The sequence below is a fragment of the Equus przewalskii genome, chromosome 1, assembly GCF_037783145.1.
Source record: "Equus przewalskii isolate Varuska chromosome 1, EquPr2, whole genome shotgun sequence".
NCBI lineage: Eukaryota > Metazoa > Chordata > Mammalia > Perissodactyla > Equidae > Equus > Equus przewalskii.
This window is the reverse complement of record NC_091831.1, coordinates 27554894-27576349: the sequence shown is the minus strand read 5'-3', so window position 1 is coordinate 27576349 and position 21456 is coordinate 27554894. Positions and strand designations below refer to the sequence as shown.

The 21456-nt window shown below is 57.1% G+C and overlaps 1 protein-coding gene across 1 annotated transcript; it reads left to right on the top strand.

Annotated features, from left to right (window-relative positions):
- Positions 1-2245: 2245 nt before the first annotated feature.
- Positions 2246-16207, top strand: TRIM8 (tripartite motif containing 8). The gene is made up of 6 exons (XM_008530956.2): positions 2246-3156; positions 12521-12616; positions 12966-13199; positions 14006-14037; positions 14170-14285; positions 14632-16207. Exons 1-6 carry the CDS (start codon positions 2587-2589, stop codon positions 15237-15239), a joined length of 1656 nt encoding a protein of 551 aa, XP_008529178.1. The 5' UTR covers positions 2246-2586; the 3' UTR covers positions 15240-16207.
- The last annotated feature ends 5249 nt before the right edge of the window (positions 16208-21456 follow it).

The window sequence follows — 21456 nt, the reverse complement described above, 5'->3', positions numbered from 1 at the left end:
TAATATACCGAAGTTAGTGCAAGTCACGTGAGGCTCTCGGGCTTGCCCCGCCTTAAATGGGCGGAGCCTCAGCTTGGGGACCAATAGCAGGAGCAGTCTCAGGAACAGCCCCAACTCCACACAGGGAAAAGGGGAGGAGCCGGGCGCCCCGGCCTCTGTACCAGCACTTCCGGACAATACGCCCCGCCCCCGCCCCGTCCCCTCCCCCGGCGGTTTATTTCTTCAGCGCCGGTGGGCCGAACCAGCGGGCGCTGATTAAAGGTGCCGCCGCTGCGCTGCCGCTTTCTCCTCGCCTCCCCCTCCCCGACTCCCCGCCCCCTTCCCGAGTAGCGGGACCGGCCTTGGTGTGGGGACACCACCCTCCTCTTCTCTCCGCCCTAGCTCGGGAGTCCGGCTCACCGCAGCCCCCTGCCCTCCCGCGTCCCCGCCCTGCCGGCGGCACTCTGCCGCGAGCCCATTGTACCCCGCAACCCCGGGTGCACACTCTGAGGCCGGGCAGTGGCGGGAAGATCGGGGACCCCCGTGCGCCCCTAACAGCCAGTCCCGCGAGCCGGGGCCCCTCCCTCGCTCGCTCTCCTCGCAACAGCGCGGCAGCGGCGAGGGCGCCCTTCCCTCCCCGAAGAGGCGGAGGGGGCCGACTGGCGGGCAGCAGGGACGCACCCCCCCGCCCGCGCCCCCTTCCTGGGGGAAGCAGAGCCGGAGCCCGAGAGAGCCAAGGCAGGAAAAGGCAGCCGCGGACTGCCCGGCCCGCAGATCATTTTTATTATCGAGATTATTATTAAAAGGGGGCGGGGAGCCCAGGGTGCAGGGGAGGGGGCTAGAGACGCAGCTATTTTTATTAAACAGATTATTCCTGAAATAATAATAATACGCGCAAGATGGCTGAAGGTGGCTGTGATGAGAGTGTTGGGGGTTTTTTTCTTCCTCTTTTTTTTTTTTTGATCTGAGGATAAAGCTCTGAGGCGACAGCCGCTGCGGAGACCCTGCCCGGAGTGCCCTCCCCTCAGTTGAGAAGCTGCGGGCGGACAAACGGACCCACGGACAGAGCGACGGGCGCGGGCCCGCCCCGGACGCGTCGCCTGGGCAGCAGCCGGGGGCCGCGGGCGCTCGCCTTTCTGCCGACTTCTTCCAATTCTAATCTTTTTTTATTTTTTGGAAAGAACCGGGGTGGGTGGAGCAGAGGTGGAGAGAAATCGGGACTTGGCATTTTCTCCCCTCTCTCTCCTAATTTGAGGGAGGCCGCCAGCCCTCCCCTAAGAAAAAAAAAAAACAAAAAAAAAAACACTGAAAAAAGAGAGAGAGAGAACGCTGCAGGACCTTCGAGCGAGCGCGTCCGGACCCCCGGCCGCCGCCGCCACCGCGGCCGCCTCCAGGAGCCCAAGATGGCTGGGCGCTGAGGGAGGCAGCCCGGCCCGGCTGGCTCGGCCCGGCCCCGCCGCCGCAGGCTGGCTCCGACCGCAGCCCCGAGCCTTCCAGGCCGGAGCAGAGGCCGAGAAGAAAAGAAAGTAGGGGGGAGGGAGGCCGGGGTGGCGAAGGGGGAGGGCCGGGGCGGGGGGAGGGGAGGGCCGGGAGCCTAGCCTCCTGTTCATTAGCAGTTGAGAAAAATTCCATTCTAGTTTGATCAATCCTTGTTTTCCTCGGCAGAGCCGAGGCGCCCGCCCAGCGCGGAGACGGAGAGCGGGGTCTCTCTGCGGCGGGGGCACCGGGCGCCGGGCCTCGGGGGAGCGCAGAAGTAGCGACGAGGGGGTCAGGCCGGAGCAGCGCCGGGGCTTCTCCTCCCTCCCTTTCTGGTTGGCTTTTTTTTTCCACTTCTCTCCCTCCCCCTTCCGTTTCTATTTGTGAAGGGAGGAGGAAGGCAGAGGCGGGCTGGTGTCTCTGGCCGGGGACTGGAATTTCATCTGAATGACTGCCCCTGCGCGCACGCAGCGCCCCGGAGTCGGCCCGCCTGCGCCCCGCAGCCCGCACCCGCAGACGGCGGCTCAGCCGGGGGGCGCCCGCGCCACGGCCCGGGGACCGCCGGGTCGCCTCGCCCGCCGGGTCCGGATTTAGCAACCCTCGGCGCGACCGCACTCGCTTCCCCGGCTCTCGGACCCCGGACCAGGCGAGGGAGGCGCGGCGCCGGCGAGCCGGGAGGGAGCCACCATTGCCTCCGCCGTCGCTAGAGGAAGTGTGCGGCTCCCGGGCTCTGTCCGCCGTGGGGCGCGCCCCAATGTCAGCCGCGGGGCCAAGCGCAGGCCGCGGGCCGCCGTTGCCCTAGCCGCGCCGACGGGGAGGCGGCCTCTTATATGGAATTTGGACCCCGGCGCTCCCCTCCAGGGCTGGTGCCCCGGCCGCGGCCCTGGCGCAGTCCGCCGCCTCCCGCTAGGCGCTCGGGAGGAGGAGGAGACGCAGCCGGCTGCGCGCGCGGCGTGAGGACCGAGGCTCCCTCCTCTGGGGGGCGGGCGCGCGGAAGGCGCTGGTGACTGAGCGACTGTTGGGGCCGCCTGGGGCCGAAGCTCGGGGTTCCGTGGACCTGCAGCTGCACCGGACGGACCCTAGGGTTAGGGAGTTGGGGAGGCCTGCCCGGGCCCCCTGCCCGCAGCCGCCATGGCGGAGAATTGGAAGAACTGCTTCGAGGAGGAGCTCATCTGCCCCATCTGCCTGCATGTCTTCGTGGAGCCGGTGCAATTGCCATGCAAACATAACTTCTGCCGGGGCTGCATTGGCGAGGCGTGGGCCAAGGACAGCGGCCTGGTGCGCTGCCCGGAGTGCAACCAGGCCTATAACCAGAAGCCGGGCCTGGAGAAGAACCTGAAGCTCACCAACATCGTGGAGAAGTTCAACGCCCTGCACGTGGAGAAGCCGCCGGCGGCGCTGCACTGCGTGTTCTGCCGCCGCGGCCCCCCGCTGCCCGCGCAGAAGGTCTGCCTGCGCTGCGAGGCGCCCTGCTGCCAGTCCCACGTGCAGACGCACCTGCAGCAGCCCTCCACCGCCCGCGGGCACCTCCTGGTGGAGGCGGACGACGTGCGGGCCTGGAGCTGCCCGCAGCACAACGCCTACCGCCTCTACCACTGCGAGGCCGAGCAGGTGGCCGTGTGCCAGTACTGCTGCTACTACAGCGGTGCGCATCAGGGACACTCGGTGTGCGACGTGGAGATCCGGAGGAATGAGATCCGGGCAAGTACCCTACACACACACACTCACTTCCTACTCTTTGGGGACCACCCATCCGGACAGGCTGACACTTGTGACATCAGGCCAGAGGCCCCCCCCTTCCAAACTCTAGTACTCTAAAAGTTTGGGGGCAAGGTCCTGGGAATAAGGGTCCTCCATCGCTGCTTGATATATTCCTGCACCTGTGCTCATAGGGTCCATCTTGTGAGTCATTTATAGAATTGAGGTGTGGGGCTGACAGAGGTAGAGTTTGGGTGTTGCTTTTCTGTTTGGCGCACAGCTCCCTCTCCCAGACTTGTTTCTGTAGGCCCTACGCAAAGTCACCAAGGCAATGACCCAGGTCCTGCTTCTCCAGCTGCTGTTTATGTAATGACTGTCCTGGTGCCGCTGCTGTGGCTGACATGATCCATGATGCTGGCATACCAATGAGGAAGTAAACAAAAGCAGCCATGTTAGTTTCAAGCCCTATTGGAAACACATTGGGGGGTGGAGGGGAGCTTCCGGAGGGAGAGCAGAACTCCCAGTATCTAGATCTGGACAAGGCCTGGACAGCCAGCGGTGTCACCGGACAGTGTCTCAGCCATTCGGATTATTCCCGATAGCCCACTCTCCATGTGTGAGAATCGCTGCCCTCTCTGTACTGTGTGTGTTGCTTGCATCTGCATGAACAAACCTTAAAGTATGTGTCTTCATCACCCTGAGCCCTTTTCTCCCAGCCCAGCCCTCTATCACAGCCCTCCCACATTTGGGGAGGGGAAGTGGAAGACGGAAAAAGAATCCTGTGGGTTAAGGTTGAGCCGCCTTGCAATCTGGTTTCAGGCAGCTGGCTCCCCTGGGCTGCCGGCTGGGTGATTACGGAACCGCATCCCCTCCCATTGTATACACCCTGCAGCAGTGGCCAATGTCAAAACCGCCTTCCCCCTCAGGCCTCTGGGCCTGGCTTTGGAGCTGGACTGAGGCAATACTTCCGTCCCCTTCGGTGGAGGGGGGGCTCCTCCTAGGTCCCTCCCTGGTCCCCTGGCTTTCAGGGTTGAGTCATACCAGAAGGAAGGGCTTGGCCTGAGACTGTCTGAGCCAGTCTCAGAAGCCCCAGCTTGGAGCCTGGGTGTGATATCATGGGGGTGAGGCCAGGCTTTGGTAGGACTGGGAGTGTTTATGGGTGGGGGCCCCTGGAGGCTAGTCGAGGCCAGTGGGGAGTTGGGGTATGAGGAAGCTCTGAGCAGGGAATGGTTGTAGATGGGGGTTGTTTCCTGTGGGGAGGGGGGGACCAGTCAGAATGAGTCACTGTTTAGCAATTAAAAAACCTACACATACAACTAACAAAAGGCAGGAGGGGCACCATAGGCTGAGGGCAGGGATAACAAATAAAATTTGCTGTATAATTAGTTTCCAATCGGATGGGCTAGCTCTGGGTTTTTGTGCCAGGACAGGGCCTCTGGTTCCTTAAAGGAAGTGTGGGGGATGGAGAGAGAAGCCGGTTCCCCACCCCTGCCCCCTGCCCCCCAGGATTGGAAAAGGCAGAGGCCTGGGGGAAGCAGATGAGCCCCTGTCGTCCTCCACCCCCCACTCAGGGCAGGCAGAGCCCAGACTTTCTCCAGTATTGGGAAGCTGCTGCTATTAATAAAGATGGAAGGGCTGGGGGAGGAGGCTGGGAAAAGTGCAGAGGCAGGAGAAAGGAGGGCTGTCCAGTTCTCTGTCCTGGGATTGGCAGTGGGAAGTCAGGAGGGGAAAGATGGAGATGTGGCTGAAAGGAAGAGAGGAGGGGGCCCGCACCCTCGAGTTTGCTCTTAGTCGTGTCTGAGTGCTAGCCATGTCTTTCGTTTGGGTGGGGGAGAAAACATAATTGTACCTGGCTGGATAGGAGGAGGGTATCTTTAGATGTGTATCTGTGTTTGTGAGTGTCTTTGATACTGTCTGCTTTGCCCTCAAGTGCACCTGTCTCCTGGCTGTGTAGTTGGGGGATGGGGGGTGGCTCATGCATAGTAGTAGGTCTACTCATGCAGAGTAGACCCTCGGGTTCCCACCAGCAGGTCCCTGATCCCCTGCTCATGGAAGGAACTGGATGGAAGCAGGCGCTGAACTTTGTCAGCAGCTCTGTGCGTGCGTGCGTGCGTGCGTGCATGCGTCTGTGTGTGTGTGTGTGTGTGTGTTCATGTTTGTTCCTATTCCCGGTGTGGGCAGGCTCAGAAGTAGTGGGTTGCATCAGGGCCAGATGTGCAATTCTGTGCGCTCAGCATCTGTGTCCCACAGCCTGAGTCTCATCCCCCTGCATGCTCTCCTACCCCAGGCCCTCTGAATTCTCTCTGGTGCCCTAGGGCAGTGAAGTTGGAAACCCTTCAATAGCCCAGTGCCATTCGGTGTGAGTTGGACTTACTGAATGTGGAGGAAGAGGGGCCCCACCTCCGGGGAGGGGGCGAGCCATGGGGAACCTGCATGGAGGAACCCATTGCGCTCTCCATCCTCTCTGGGGCAGCCAGAAGGAGGGGCCTTTTCCTGGGCCTCTTTTCCCTTGCTGGAGAGAGTCTGTCTTAAAGAGTGCTGGTGCTGCAGATGAGGGCAACAGCATTCTCCTGGATATAGGAGCAGATGCATGGAGACCTGGCACATGCCTCAAAATATAGCTCTGCTTCTTGTGCTTCCTCTTCTGTCCTCCCAGGGGAGGGGCAGGGGCTGCTGAAATGCCCCATTGGCTAGAACTGGGAAACCCTGATCAGCCTCTCCTTTGTGATCCCCCACATGCATACTCACAAGCACCCACATGTGCTTGGGCCTTGGCCTAAAGCAGGGGCCCAGCAGGAGGGCAAGCAGGGCAGCCTGGGGGACTTGCAGGGGGTGTCAGAGTCAGGCCTGCAAAGTCTGTTGCCCTGCTCTTCCCTTTGGAAGTCAGTGTCTAGGCCACATTGCTCTGAGGCCTGGATGCTCTCTGAGACATACCTAGACCCCAAATATTTTCTCCCTTAGGGCTTGGCCTAAGGGGCCAATATTGGGACATCCAGGTGGGCTCAGGCCCAGCAGCCCTAGGTGATCAAACATCCTTCCAGCCCTCAGGTTTAGGGGTTCATTTGAGCAATGGGGGACTGCTATGAGCTGGGAGCACCACTGTCTCATGACCTCCCTCAGCACGGAAAGAAGACCCAACATAAGGCCTAGTTAAGTGTATGAGGGGCTATGCGGAGAGAGTGTGTGTGCGCGCGCAGGCCGTAGTTGTGCCTCTGTACCATTCCTAGGCCAGATCAAGGCTGGAAATGTTGCCACGACCCTTTTCCTTGCATTCTCGAAGCTTTAGAGTTGAGAAGAGATGTTATTTGGGGAGGGGATCCGACCGCCCTGGCCAGTTTGGGGGTTGCAGCTGCTGGGGTGCAGGGGTGAAGTTACCCTGCTCACAGTGCCCCTGGCTGGGAGGGTTGTGCTGGGACCCTGGAGGAGATCCTAGGTCTCTGCCCCATGTGTCTTCCTCAGGTAGGCTGTGGGAGTGAGGGCTGCCCTGGTCCAGCTCTCTCAGGACTCAGGTGACACAAGGCAGACCCCACTGCTCTGCCACTCCCCCAGCCCATACTCCTGAGGTCTTAGATGGGGTGGGCGCTGGGATGGGGAGGCTGTATATAAGTTAGGTCTGAGGGTCATGAAGCTGCCCCTTTCTTGACCATCCTGAGTCCACACAGGCCTCCTGGCTTGGCTTTCCTCCCTGGGCCCTAGGCAGAGAGGAGCCTCAGGCAGAGACCCAGCCCCCGCCGACCCCATGATCCTGCTGACACAGCCGGGCGCCCGTCTTGCACGCCCTATTGATCGCTCTGCCTCCTGCAGCTCTGGGTAGCTATGCAGCCATATCTGCCTGCAGGTGTGTGTGTAACCAGCACTTCTGGTTGTGTATCTCACATGTGACTAATTTTTTGTATCTCACATATCTCTGAGAAGGTAGAATGTGAGTGATGGACTGAATTATGTAGTTGTCTTGTGTGTGGCTGCCGCATCAGGAAGACTTGTGTGTGTGTTTGTGAGAGAGAAGAGGGCGTCTGTGTGCCCTGCTTGCTGTACACCTGCAAGTTGAAGTTGAGCGTGCATGCGGGACTGTCAGCGTGACGGTGCTCGTGTGTGACTGCCTGCTTAGGCGGTGGGTGGTTGGTGGTTGTGAGTTTTGTGCAACTTTCTCACCTGGTGGGGGTGTTGGGGAGGGGAAGGGAAGAGGGGACTCACTTTAGGGTGAGCTTGTTGCCTGTGGCGAGTGTTGGAGGCAGAAGCTGGATGGCTCTCAGGGTGCTGTGTCGGGGGCAGTCTGGATGGGCATAGGAAGAAGGTGAGCCTGGCTTGGGCCCCTGCCCTGGATTGAACAGGCAGGCCTGGCTGGCCTCATCCCTGGCTCTGGGAAAGCCTTCCTTCCCGGCTGGCCTGGCATTCAAACCCAGACAAAGGGGGGCTTTCTCTCTCGCCTCTTTGTTCTTCTGCCCCAGAGCGCTGCTCTCTGCGTGGCAAAAGCTAATTCCACTCTGCAGCTGGGAAACCCTCTCTGGGGTCTGCTGGGGCTGCCTCCGAGGTGCTGCCTCTCTCCTTGCTCCGGTTCCTGCCCTGTGGCCTCTTCTCTCTGGGTCTGTGGTTGCCTCAGCCCAGGGGTCCTAACGGTGGTCCAGGGTAGGGGCTGAGGCACAGTAAGGGGCATCTACGGCAGGTAGAAGCTGCTCTGAGACAAGGGGAGAGTGCTTGGCCCCAACAGATAAGAGGCTAATGTACTCCTGGGATGGGGGCTTTCCGGTGAGAGTGGGGGGTGGGTTTGGCAGCTGGGGAGGAGGTTAGGACCTGGGAGCTCTGAGCAGGGGCTGCAGCCAGAGCTGGGGCTGGCATGAGAGTCATCTGGGCAGGGGTCTGAGCAGGAAGAGGTGCTCCAGAAGCCCAGCTCCCTCTTCCTGCCCCCACCACAGGCACTCCTGGGCACAACCCTGGCCTTGCTCGAAACCTCCGGCCTACCTCTGGTTCAGCCCCCGGAGCCCTGTTCTCTCCTGACCTTGATTCTCTTCAAGCTTGACTTGTGGGTTTTATTATTATTATTTATTAACTTTTATACAGTCTAGAGTCCCCATGGCCTCCCCCATCTGCCCAGTCCAGTCTGGCACCAAAAACGCCAGCTGGGCCTGGTCATTGAGGCTCCAAAGGGATGTGAGGCTTTCCCGGGGCAGGACTATAAGGGGCTTACAGTTGTCCCCTCTCCAGTTTGGGAGGGGCATAGAGGAGCAGCTCAAGGCAGAGTCTAGAACATTGGGCAACAGGTATGAGGAACAGGATGTTCTGGGGCCCTGGGGGGATGGGAATGAAGTGCCACCAAGTCTTCTTGATGCTTGTGCCCTCACAGGCCCAGGAGCAGACTATGGAAGGCCTTAGGTCCTAAGGGACAGGGACAGGGACATGAGTGAGCAGGTCCCACCTGGGCCAGAGGCCACTAAGTGGAGCTGGGCCTCACACTGTCCCTCCTCCTGCTGGAGGCCTGGTCCCCCAAGTGCTTCTAGTCTAGACCTTGGTTCCCTGCTCCTGCACACTTGAGGTATGCCACAGTCCGGGTGACTCACGGTGCGCTGGGAGCAGTTTGTAAAGTCATTCCTGTTGTCCACTCCCCACACATACATTGAGAGCCCTTGCTCTGGATCAAGCTGGGAAATCTGGGCCCATCTCTCAGCTGTGGGTTTTTTCCCAGGTGGGAAAAGGGGCCTCAGCTCTCAGCAGTTCCCTGGGGGTTGGGATGGGAAGGAGGCTGCTGGTAGTGGGGTGGGGTCCAGGCCCTGCTTCCTCCGTTCCGCATCCTTCAGCTTCTCAGCAACCTAATTCAGCATTTAGTGGAATTGAGGCGAGGGGTAATGAAAGGGAAGCAAGTAGATATTTTCCTCCTTCCCCCCAGTTTCCCAGTGCCTGAGGTAGTGGTGGTCCCCTCAACCCCCTGCTGCCCCCAGGTGTTGTCTGTGGTAGGATTAAGATCACCTGGCCCTGAGGGAGGTCTGGCCGGCCTCGGCCTCCTCCCAGCCCTCCCTGGTGGCAACCCCTGGCCAGTTTCCTCCCCAATCCTGCGCCTCCCCTCCACCTGCAGCAGACACAGGAACCTCATGGCCTCTGAGCTGGGGGAGGGGAAATGAAACCTAGCCACCTGCTAGGGAATGTGGACCCTGCCTTCACTAGGCCTGGACTGGGCTCCTGCCCCAGAGGGCTCTGGCAGACAGGGAACAAGACCTGGAACCATGAAGCTAAGGGAAGACACTGCAGGGTCCCAGGGTAGAAGCGCTGCCAGGAAAGGCTCTGAGAAAAGCCTAGAAGAAGAGGGAAAGGGCTGAGCTCCACCCCCAGGTCTGGACAGGAGGGGCCTCCCTTGACTCTTCCCTAAGGGGTCAGCCATGAACTCCCTGATGGGGTTTGGCGGGGGGGGGGGGGGGCGCTCTCACTGGTCTAGAAGGTGGGAGTGGAACAGCCCCGTTCCTCTCCTCCAAGAGAAACTGAGCTGGGAACCTACCTGGGGCTGCCTCTTTCCTTCCCCTTCTCTGGACTCAGCCCCTAATCTGATACTGATAGGTTTGATCGTAAGAAGTAGTTGGGCAGGCAGACCACGGGACAAAGATCTGTAGGGGTGGGTGGGGGCTAGGCTTTCAGATATGCCGGGCCCTGGGAAGACAGGAGTGACCTGGAGTCTGAGATGCCTCTGGGGGGCCCTATTCTCCTGAGTGTGGGTACGAGGCACCCAGCAGGCAAAAATTTGAGGGCCAGGTGTTACAGAGGAGGTCAAAAGGCCTACTGTTCCTGGAGGGGAGTCTTGGCCACTTTGCCTGCACAGCAGGCCTCCCTCAATTGTCTGGGGCCTTCAGGAGCCCCAGCCATCACCACACAGGGGCCTGGGTACAAGTATATGTGCGGCCGTATGCAACAGTGTGCATGAGGTGGTGTCAGGGCCCAGGTGGCGATGTGTGCTTGTGTGTGTGTGCAGTTGTATGCACGTATCCAGGTGATGCTGCAGGGTACTACCTGCCCTCTTCACACAACTGTGGGTACTTCCCAGGCAGGGCAGAGGCATGCCTACCTCTATTCCTGCCCCCCGCCCCCCAAGCTGTGTTTCTTTACAGGCTCTGACTCTCAGGCTGGCAGCAGATCACTGTGCGTGTTGGGCTGGGGAGCGGGCCCGCTGGAAGGGCAAGGTGCTAGGGGTAGGACAGAGTCTCTTGGGCCTGGTTCTTAGAGGTCCTGTCCTGGGTCATTGAAAGGTCAAGTCGTTGGGGTGGGGGGTGCCCCATTTTCTTCAGCTTAGAATCTGAGAGCCTCACCCCCTACCTGCTTCTATCTCCAGGGTCCTGGTTTTTTGTTTCCGGGCTAGCCACCCACACAAAATGGGGTTGCTGCACTTTCTTGCTGGCCTTGGTTTCCCTATGTGTCAGATGGGTTGGGGGATGGAGAAAGGGATTGGTGACAGCTCGTCTTTGGGAAGCCTGCTGGGTGTGAATGGGAGTGGAGGTCATGAGGTCAAGCTTGAGGGTCACTCTGAGGCCCACAGAGATGAAGAAAAAGAACCACTCCTTGCTGAGTGGATGCTTACTGTGAGCTGGGCTCTGTGCGTCTGCTTCACAAACCTTAGTTTGTGTACAAAACCAACACGTTTATCCAGTAAACATGTTCTGTATCTATAGGGTGCTGGGAAGAGACAGCAGCAAAGCCCTATTTTCAAGAGGCTGTGAGTTTTCTAGGGATATCAGACCATGGTTTGTGAGACAGACTAGATCTTTCTGTGATGATGGTAATGTTTTGTATCTGTAGTGTCCAATACATTAGCCACCAGCTGCATGCAGCTGGTGAGCATGTAAACTGAGGCTAGTGCATCCGAAAAACTGATGTTTAATTTAACTTATTATTATTATTATTTTTAAAGATTTTATTTTTTCCTTTTTCTCCCCAAAGACCCCCAGTACATAGTTGTATATTCTTTGTTGTGGGTCCTTCTAGTTGTGGCATGTGGGACGCTGCCTCAGCGTGGTCTGATGAGCAGTGCCATGTCTGTGCCCAGGATTCGAACCAACGAAACACTGGGCCGCCTGCAGCGGAGCGCGCGGACCCAACCACTCGGCCACGGGGCCAGCCCCAAATTTAACTTATTTTTAATTAACTTTTTAAATAGCCACATGTGCCTAGTGGCTGTCGTATTGGACAGCACAGCTATAGAGGGAGGGCAGAATGTGACAGCCCCACTGCATGGCCAGGACAGGAAGGGACCCACACAAACTCCGAGCAGGGCCCCTGGAAAGTTTCCCTGAGGAGAGGGGCCTTAAGTTGGGCCTTTTGACAAGGGGAGGGAGGAAGAACTGTGAGCTGCAGGGAAACAGCATGGTGCAGTGAGTTCATGTGTGCACAGCGTTGGGGACAGAATCCCAGCCCACCTGCTGGGAGAGTCGGGTTGTAAGAGAGCCTTCGTTGTTGTGCCAGAGTGTTTGGAAGGAGGGAGTCCTTGAGGGTTCTTGAGCAGGGGAGAGACCCTTTGAAGAGGTGTATCTGGCAAGGGAGGATGACAGGATGGATGGAGCAGCCTGGATGGGCAGTGCTAGGAGGAGAGGGTTGTGGAGACAGGAGATTTGGGGCTGAGAAGAGCAGCTTGGTCCAGCACCTTGTAGTAGACTGGCCTCAGGTCTTAGGGAGAGCCAGAGTCTCCTTTCCACCTGGGTCCATATTAGGGCCTGAGGGAGCTAGCAAGAGGCTTAGCTCTCAGTGTCAAGAACAGGGAGGGGGTGGCTGGCACAATGCCCCTGAGTGTAAGGCAAGTATAGGGTGGGATGTCTGGACTGAGTCAGAGGGCCTGCGTGATCTTGGAAGGTTATTTGACCCTCTATACCTTAGAGTACTCATCCCTAAGATGGGGCTCCCTCGAGAGAGCTCTCATGACTTGGGTAAGAACAGACCCTACTGCCAGATCACCTAGGTTTGTATCCCAGCTCTGACACTAGCTGTGTGACTTTGGGCAAATTAGTTAACCTCTCTGGGTTCCTCTTCTCTGAAATGAGGTTAATAATATTTCTTATCTCATACCATTACTGGGATGATTAGATAAGTGTATACAGGAAAAGTGCTTAGAACAGAGGCTGGCCTGACCCTGCCCTCAGAAAGCTCATGGTTTAGATATGTGTAGGAAGCTATTCCAGACTTTCTGTTCCTGGGAACAGGCTGGCCAGACAGCTGTCACCAGGCCCCTGGGATTGCATGGGGGCCAGAAGTGGTTGGGTGGCAGAAATTTTAGGTCATCTGGGTCAAAGGATCTGTAGGGTGAGTCTGTTCTATCGAGGGAAGGATGGTGCTCACCCATCCTTGGTAAGGGGTGGAGTTGCAGCCCCCTCTGATGCCCCCACCCCAACTGTCCCTGCAGAAGATGCTGATGAAGCAGCAGGACCGGCTGGAGGAGCGAGAGCAGGACATTGAGGACCAGCTATACAAACTTGAATCAGACAAGCGCCTGGTGGAGGTAGTCAAGCCCAAGCCCGTGGTATGGGGTGGGGGTGGCTTGGGTCAGGGCCTTGGGCTATTTACCTGGACTAGAATCTATTGTATGGTTGGCTCTGTGCCAGAATCCCTTGGTTGGTCATTCAGTGAACTGTCAGTGGATGACCCCCATGCATGCCAGGGGTTGCTGGCACAGAGCCCTATGCTATTGACGAGGAATTGGCAGGTCAGACCTAGCCCTCAGGAGCTCTGGGCAGCCTGGGGGTCGGGGGTCCCCAACTCCACCATCCAGGATGTGAGACAGACAGGAGTGGCAGCCAGAGATCCCCAGCGCTCACCTGCCCACTCACTCTTGCCCCCTGTGCCCACAGGAGAAGGTGAGCCAACTGAAGGAGGAAGTGCGGCTGCAGTACGAGAAACTGCACCAGCTGCTGGATGAGGACCTGCGGCAGACAGTGGAGGTCCTGGACAAGGCCCAGGCCAAGTTCTGCAGCGAGAACGCAGCGCAGGCGCTGCACCTCGGGGAGCGCATGCAGGAGGCCAAGAAGCTGCTGGGCTCCCTGCAGCTGCTCTTTGACAAGACAGAGGACATCAGCTTCATGAAGGTGGGCTGGGCCTGGGACCGGCTGGTGGGACCCAGGGGACATTCCTAAATTGAAGTCTGCAGTCCTTTGCTCCCCAACCAGCACCTCCACCAGTATGCTCAGGGCTTTGGAGCCAGCCTGCATGGATTCAAAACCCTCCCACCCTGCTGTTTGTAGCTTTGTGACCTTGGGCAAGTCATATATGTTCCCTCTGCCTTAGTTCCCTTCCCTATAAAATGGGGTTGATAATATAGATGTATTATCCTTCATGCACAATTCCAAATTCTAAAAATCTCTGAAAGCCAAAAGAAAAAAATTCTGGCAACTCATTTAACAGCAAAAATTGACCTGAACTAATGTTGGCAATTTATGGTCTGTCTTTATCTCGCTTGGTACGAATATTGAAACATTTTGCTGCAGAAACATTGATGTATTAGATTGGGGAAGAGAAGACATGTAATATATGGTACAGGCACCATATTTCCCTTCTAAAATCAAAACAATTCCAAATTCCAAAACACATCTGGCCCCAAAGATCTCAGTTAAAGGGTTGAGTGCTTGCAGAACCTTCCTCCTGGGGTGGTTGCGGGGATGAAATGATGGATGTATAGAAAAAACTTACAGTGTTGTCTATCACATAGAAAGGGCTCAATAAATGTTAGCTATTTTTATTTTCTAACAATGGAGACCTCCCTCCCCCGCCCTCACACACTCTGCCCAGAGTCAGAGGGTCAGCCGCGCCTGGGGTGAGAGAGGACGAGGCAGCTTCTGTCTTCCTCTTTTCCGGGCTGCCTTTCCCACTCACTAACCCTTTTCTCTTCCCCTAGAACACCAAGTCTGTGAAAATCCTAATGGACAGGTGAGCGGATGGCAGCCGGCCCTCAGGGGACACATCTGGGGGAGGGCCAGGAGGGCCAGGCCCCGGCGGGGAGGTAGGGCGGGCTCACTGGTGATACCTCCTCACAGCAGATGCCCCGTCCACTGCCCCCAGGACCCAGACCTGCACGGGCAGCAGCCTTTCTCCCCCTAAGATCGGCCACCTGAACTCCAAGCTCTTCCTGAACGAGGTGGCCAAGAAGGAGAAGCAGCTGCGGAAGATGCTAGAAGGTGAGGGTGGGGTCCTCAATGGAAGGAAGAGAGCCCTTTGAGCAGGGTTAAATGCCAGAGCCTTCCCTCTGAGAGGCAGCGTGCCCTGGTCAGATAGACTTTTCTTCATATCCTGGCTTTGCCACTTCTAGCTATGGCACTACTTCCCTGAGCCTCAGTTTCTTCAGCTGTAAAATGGGAATAATGATAGTACCTACCTGCTAATGGAGTAGTGAGCGTGGACCAAGATGGTGCATGATGTAATGTGCTTGGTCTTATAGATGGAAAAGGTCCCCAGGGGAGAGGAGGCTTGGGTTGCTTGGGACGCATGGGAGCTTTGGCGACTTTTGCTCCAAACTCTCCACAGGCCCCTTCAGCACACCGGTGCCATTCCTGCAGAGCGTCCCCCTGTACCCTTGTGGCGTGAACAGCTCTGGGGCGGAAAAGCGCAAGCACTCAACGGCCTTCCCTGAGGCCAGTTTCCTAGAGACGTCGTCGGGCCCTGTGGGCAGCCAGTATGGGGCAGCGGGCACAGCCAGCGGCGAGGGCCAGTCAGGGCAGCCCCTGGGGCCCTGCAGCTCCACGCAGCACTTGGTGGCCCTGCCGGGCGGCGCCCAACCAGTGCACTCAAGTCCTGTATTCCCCCCATCGCAGTATCCCAATGGCTCTGCCGCCCAGCAGCCCATGCTCCCCCAGTATGGCGGCCGCAAGATTCTCGTCTGTTCTGTGGACAACTGTTACTGTTCTTCCGTGGCCAACCATGGCGGCCACCAGCCCTATCCCCGCTCCGGCCACTTCCCCTGGACAGTGCCCTCGCAGGAGTACTCACACCCACTCCCGCCCACACCCTCCGTCCCCCAGTCCCTTCCTGGCCTGGCGGTCAGAGACTGGCTCGATGCCTCCCAGCAGCCCGGCCACCAGGATTTCTACAGGGTGTATGGGCAGCCGTCCACCAAACACTACGTGACGAGCTAACGCCACGCGGGCAGTGGGGCGCTGGGGAATCTTCGTCCAGCCCCCAGGCTCGGGAATTATGCATCCAGAGACCTGCCCTTCCTGTCCTCCCTCCCTTCCTCCTTCATTCCCCCAAGTCTGTTCCTTTTGGATTTTGTTTTGTTTTGGGCTTTGTTTTTGATTTTTTTTTTTATTATGAATCTCCTGGACACGGAGGTGACAGTGGGAGCTGGCCTGGGCTGGGGCCGCAGGTGGCCCTGGAGTTGGGAAAGCGTCTACCTCAAGGCGCTGAGCTCTCTCTCTCTCTCTGTCTCTCCTTTTTTCTTCCACTCCTTCCCCTTCCCACCCCTGTGGCTGGAAGGAGCCTCAGCTTCCCCAAGCCTTGGCAGGAGGGTCCAACCCTCCTCCCCCAGCCCTGGGAGGAAGGACCGGTGCCCACTGGCCTGCAGCTCCTCTTGCTTTTCTTTTGGGCGGTTTGATCACTGACTGAGTAAGGGATGACCTGTAGATTGAGGGGCTTTTGTTTTTTGGCTTTTTTTAAATTTTTTTAAAACCGAGAATGATTTCTCCTGCTTCCTTCTTCTCACCATCCTCCCAGATGGAGTTCAAAGGCCACTTCTCAAGCAGCTTTTGGCACCTTCAGCCTCAGAGTGGAAACTTAAAGACAGGAACCCCATGTCCAGGAAAGGGGTAAAGGAACTTTGCCAATGATAGTGACCACAGCAAAAGTGAATAATAATAATATTAATAATAATAAAGAGAAATAATAAAATAAAAAACCATAGCACAGCCCTTGTGGAGGTCAGTGGGGGAGGAGGGGCTGCCCGGAGTTGGGTCCTTGCCTGGAGTTTGACACGGCAACTTCCTGTAGTGAGCACTTTGTATGAATTGTGGACTTCCTGTTCTCAAGGCGCAGGTATTTATTCTGTAATCTGTCTAGAGCACACACCGAAATCCAACCTTCTAATAAACATAATGGCGCAGTCCCACTCCCTGCCTCGCCTCTTACCCCCAACTCCCCCAGGCCTGGGGTCTGCAGGCATTGTTGGGGGGACCCTCTAGGGACGGAAGCTCCTGCCTCTTTGCCTCACTTCTCCCCGGGTCTAGCTGTTCCAGGCCTGTGAATGTCAGTTCGTCAGGCACTAACTACATCTACTGTCGGCTTTGGGTTCATTTGACAAATATTTACTGAGGGCCTCCCAGGCCCGGCCCCCTGCTACACAGGCCCTGGCATCTCTTTGAGGTTCTGCCAACATGCTCTTAGCTAGGACAGACAAAGGAAGAAATACCTTTCTATGAGGCTTGCAAAGCTTACCTCCTTCAGTCCACAAATATTTATTAAGCATATGCTAGGCACCAGGCATTGGGCAGGGTCCTGGGCATAGAGGCAGAACAGGCCCTGTCTGGGAATTTAGTCTAATTGGGCCTTGGCCCCTGTTGGGGGAGGGGGTCACTCAGCCCCATATTTGGTTGGTGACTTGGGCTCTGGCCCCTGCCCCTGAGCATGCAGGAAGAACAGGCAGGAAAATCTTTGGCTCTGGGAGGTGTGGAGGTAGGGTAGCAAAGTGAAAAGGGCATCTGACCCCCATCCCTTTGGCAGAGCTTCTCAAAGTCTCTAGTGTGTCTTGGGAGCTTGTTAAAAGGGCTTATTCCTGGGGCCCCACTTAGACTCAGTGGGAATTGCTGAGGGCCCAAGAATCTGCATTTTTAACTCCCTGATAATTCTGATACATCCTGGGGTTTGAGAAGTGCTGCCATGAGGAACTGGCCAGGGTCCTGCTTGTTACAAGGACCCCTGGGGTGGAAGGAGGGGCTGGGGCACACCAAGGCCCTCCTCTCTTGGGGGGCCTGATCCTTAAAAATGGTCTCTGGTTTGTCACCTAATACTTTACATGGATCTGCTTATGTTGTAAAGCAGCCTGTGCCCTTTCATACTAGAAGGAGGGGCACCCTTTGCTGGGTGCCTAGTTCTCTTTCCCCTTGTCTGGGTAGAATCAGGGCCTAAACACCTCCCACTCCAGGAACCCTAGAGCAAAGGAGCCATGGGTAAGTCCGGTGGCAGGTGTCCTAGCCTCACCAACCCCTGGTTACCCCCCCTTCTCAGAAAAATAAGGACCTAGATTGGAGGACATGGTCAGGGTATGTCCGCTTGCCAGTTGGGCTGGCCAGACCAAACCCAAGTCTTGGTCCTGATACGTGCCTCAGTCCTCCCATCCTGTGGGAGCAGAAAAATGACAGTGTGAGGTGGGTGGACTCTTGCGTCATTGCTACCCCTTCCCCACTTTGGCAGGGAGCCACAGCCAGGAGCAGGATGACAACAGCTGGCCTTCCCCCTTCTCTTCCCCTGCACCTGTTTGGGGCTAAAGAGAGGGGGCAGATGGCTGGAGCTCAGTGCTCCTCCAGCCCAGGGTGGAAGGATGCCTGGGGGCAGGTGCTTGTGGACAGATAGACATTTAACTCCACTCACATCTTCCATCTCACTGTCCCTTTTCTAGTTATCAGGAAGCATGGGACATCTCATGTGCCAAGAGTTGGGAGCCAAGACAGAAAGCTGCCCAATTTCTTTCCCACTTGGCCTGGTTTTGTTTTAGCTGATGGGAGAGGTCCTTTCTCCAGGTACTTCAATCAGACCAGGATATGGAGGGAGACTGGTGCCGGTGAGATGGGCTTGAGCTCCTCCAGGTTCCAGCTTTGAAAGGCCACTCCAGACAATTACACACTCAACCACACAACCTGTAGGAGAAGCAGCCAGCTGCCAGTAGTATGGCCTGGGGGTGCCTGGGCAGCCAGAGAAGCAGGGAGATGTTAACCCCATCCAGCTGTCCCCAGCCACCCAGCTGTCCCTAGCTTTGTAAGAGCAGCTGTCATCCACCTTCCAAAAGGGTCAGGGGCGGAAGAGGCCCTGAAAGAGCTGGAGCTGCCCTAGGACACAGGGCCAGCTGGAGAAGGTGTGGGGCGCCTGCCTCCCTTCCCCTGCACTGATGTGCACACTCAGACACTTCTGGGCACCCACAGGCACGCCCTGTGCCTCACTCCGCTAACGACTCAAGAGATACCAGCTCTCACACCCCAGGCGGGGCGCTCCGGCCTTGGCCTTCCCCGAGAGGCCATCACTCCTCCCCTTTCCCGGAAGGGCTGGGTGGCGGAGCGCATCCCCCACCCCACCGCCGGGGGGCGGAGGCTCCTGCGGCCCAGATGTGCGGAGCCCGTGGGGAGGCGACCGCCTGGGGGTTTCCTCCTCCCGCCACCCGCGCAGGCCCGAGCTCTTTCATGTCGCTGCCCTCCCGGGTCCCAGCCCCGGAGCCGAGCAGCTGCGCCCTGCTCCCCACCCCCAGCCTCTCTCCCAGCTGTCTTTGGGGTGGGGCCGGGCAGCTGGGGAACAGCTGCAAGGCGTTGGGAGAGGAGGCTTGGGTGCCCCCTGCAACAGCCGGAAACACTCTCGATGCCCAGGAGGGGGTGCAGGGGACGGGGGGGGGGGGGGGAGGGGGCGAGGCCCGGGGTGGGGGTGGAGACGCCGGCTCCTCTGCCCCTCCCCCAGCGCATCTGGCCGCGCCAGCTGAGAGCGGGCAGACCCCAGATCAAAGCCCCCTCCCGGCTTCAAAGGGCACCCTGGGGGCGGAAGAGGAGGGTGGGGCAGCGGGAACACCCTGAACAGTGACGCCGCTGAGTCAGCGCCCTGGGCCCCTCTCGAAGCCGAGACCCCACGTTCTAACTTCCCTTCTGGGTTCTTCCAAGCCTTGTTCACACCCACCCACTCAGACCCTATCGTTGTCACCGTGCCCTTTCCTCAGACGCCTTCATTTTCTCCCATCTGAGGGTGGGGGAGAACCAACGAACACTTTCAGGACCAGACTTGGTCCCCTGGGGATTCCCTAGCCCACCTCTGAGTCCTGGAAATTCGGGGATGGCGAGGGTGGGTCTAGGACCTGTCCTTCCCAACCTCTAGGCCTACAAAGAGGGGGGATGCTGACGTTACTGGGATTGTGGAGTAAAGGGAGGTGGAAAAATGATTCCTGGTATCTCTGGACCACCCCACTACATTGTAGCCCCTCTTCTAAAGTGAGGCTCTCCCTGTACGATTTTGGAAAACTCTTTCTAGTAGGTGCTTTAGACACAGTGGTCTCTAGAACCTGGGACCCTGGTACTAGTTCTAGAACCCACTGAGTCCTGTTTCTTCAACTTAAAGGGACAGGGAATGAAATTAAGGGCACTCTCGGATTGCCCCTTCCCTATATTCTGTGCAAAAGTGCTGGGGTGCCTGGGACTCAGGGCTCAGATCCCAGGAGCTTCACTGGAGGCTGAAGGGAATGGGAAACAGACCAGAGTGTGGGGCAGAGGCAGCCAGGGCTGGGGAGCCCACTGTGAGAGGTTATAGTTCCCGCCCAGGAGTGGGGCTGGCCTTAAAATGACATCAGCTTCTCTCTTTCTTCCCCTAACACTCTACCCTTTCTACCTGCACCCCAAAGGCTTTCTTCTCTCCCAGGGCAGGATGTATTCCCTCTCTGCTTAAATTTCTTCAGTGACAGAGAACTTACAACCTGGTTCCGCAGTAAAAGCTCTCACAAAGGATAGAGAAATCGCGTGGGTAGAGCTTCGGCCCCTCCCATATTCTCTGTGGTGTATGGGAATCACACGCTGAGCCAGGGAAGCCTTCAAGAGCCCAGGGCTTCTTCCCTAAGATCCTGTCCCTGGCATTTATCATGTAGGGACTTGCCAATGGACGTACCCCAGAGTTCTGCACTGGGAGTCTGAATGTTTCCTCCAGGAGCGACCAGTTTTCTTTAACCGCTGTGTGGTTAATTCCTCTCAACTGCAGCAAACTGGGATATTTACGACTTCTCCTCGCACTAGATCCTGAATAATTGGGTCTTTCTTGAGAAAGAACCCATCTGCTCAGTGCCACAGGTTATTTTTCTTTATTTACATTGCGGCAAGCAGAGGGTGATGCAGGGGTGACGTGCAGCGTAGTTTTCAACAGCTTGTAGAGTGGGGGGTTGGAGGTGGCCTAGGCAACATCTCAAAATTGCAGTTAAGATGTGGAATGAAGGAGTGGGCTTCCAGGAACTGAGTGTTAAGGGTGCTGTGGACTTCTGGTCCTCCCAGAAAAAATGGTAGCAAGTCATTTGATATGGATGTCCTGGCTGCCTTGTTGTGAATTGGATGTTGTCATCAGACACTCTCCATGTCTGTGCCTGCTGCAGGGAACTGAGCAGAGAGGGGGCATGGATGCAAATGGGTATCTCATGGCCCAACAGATAGAGATTCTCCAGCCACAATAAATGCCATCCCACCAGGTGCAGTTCCCTAGGCTCCTCCCATCAAATCATATGCTTAGAGTCAGTCCTCCAGCACCACATGTGGTCCCATGTGGCTCTGCTGATCCCTCTGCCTGGACTGTCTGCCTGGCCTCAGAGTCTCGCCTCCTCTGTGCACCCCTCCCCACCCTCTGCAGAGGAGGTATGAGGAGTAATGAAATGATGCATGTGAAGTGCCAGGTCTGGTGCTGGCATAGTCCCCTTTCACGCCTTGATAGCTATCAGGATGTTTATCTTCCTTTAGGCCAACCACATTGCCATGCACTTAGCGCTCTTACTCGGTGTTTTAACTAATTATGGTTTACCTGTCAGGATACAAGCTGCATAGCTCACATGTCCAGCTAGCCTGTGTGTCCCTGGAGGACATGAAATAGTCGTCATTTTTTATTTTTCAGAGCCTAATACAGTGCCTGTTTCATTCATTCATTCAACAAATAATTACCGAGGCCCTTTGAATGCTGGGCACTGTTTCAATGTTGGGGAGACATCAGTGAAAAAACAAACTCTCTGCCTTGATAAGTTAGCAGGGAAGAGACAGATGACCAACAACAAATCCGTAAATGTGAGCAGGGGATAAGTGCGGGCCTGTCAGGAGGGGTGAGGGGACATGGCAGTTTTTACATAGGGAGGTGGTTGCAGACGGCTTTACTGAGAAGGTGACATGCAGCAGAGCCTCAAGAATGTGCGGAGGCAAGGTCCGGGGACATCTGGAGCAAGAGTGTTCAGGCAGAGGAACATGCGCAAAGGCTGAAGCAGATGCTGCTGGTTTCAGGAACAGCAAGGGGCAAGTGTGGCTGGAAAGAGTGAGTGAGGACAGAGCAGGGAGCGATGAGGTCAGAAAGGCATGTGGGAGCAGGGCCAGGACCGAGACACTGTAAGTGCTTTGCCTCCACTCAAGAGTATTTGCTGAATGAATGCGTGAG

What these genes read in the sequence shown, in the direction of transcription:
- TRIM8 (XM_008530956.2), top strand. Translation starts at nt 2,587, where the DNA reads ATGGCGGAGAATTGGAAGAACTGCTTCGAGGAGGAGCTCATCTGCCCC. An exon ending in AGGACATCAGCTTCATGAAG is followed by an intron (nt 13,200 to 14,005) that starts GTGGGCTGGGCC and finishes CTCTTCCCCTAG; the next exon opens with AACACCAAGTCTGTGAAAAT. An exon ending in GCTGCGGAAGATGCTAGAAG is followed by an intron (nt 14,286 to 14,631) that starts GTGAGGGTGGGG and finishes AACTCTCCACAG; the next exon opens with GCCCCTTCAGCACACCGGTG.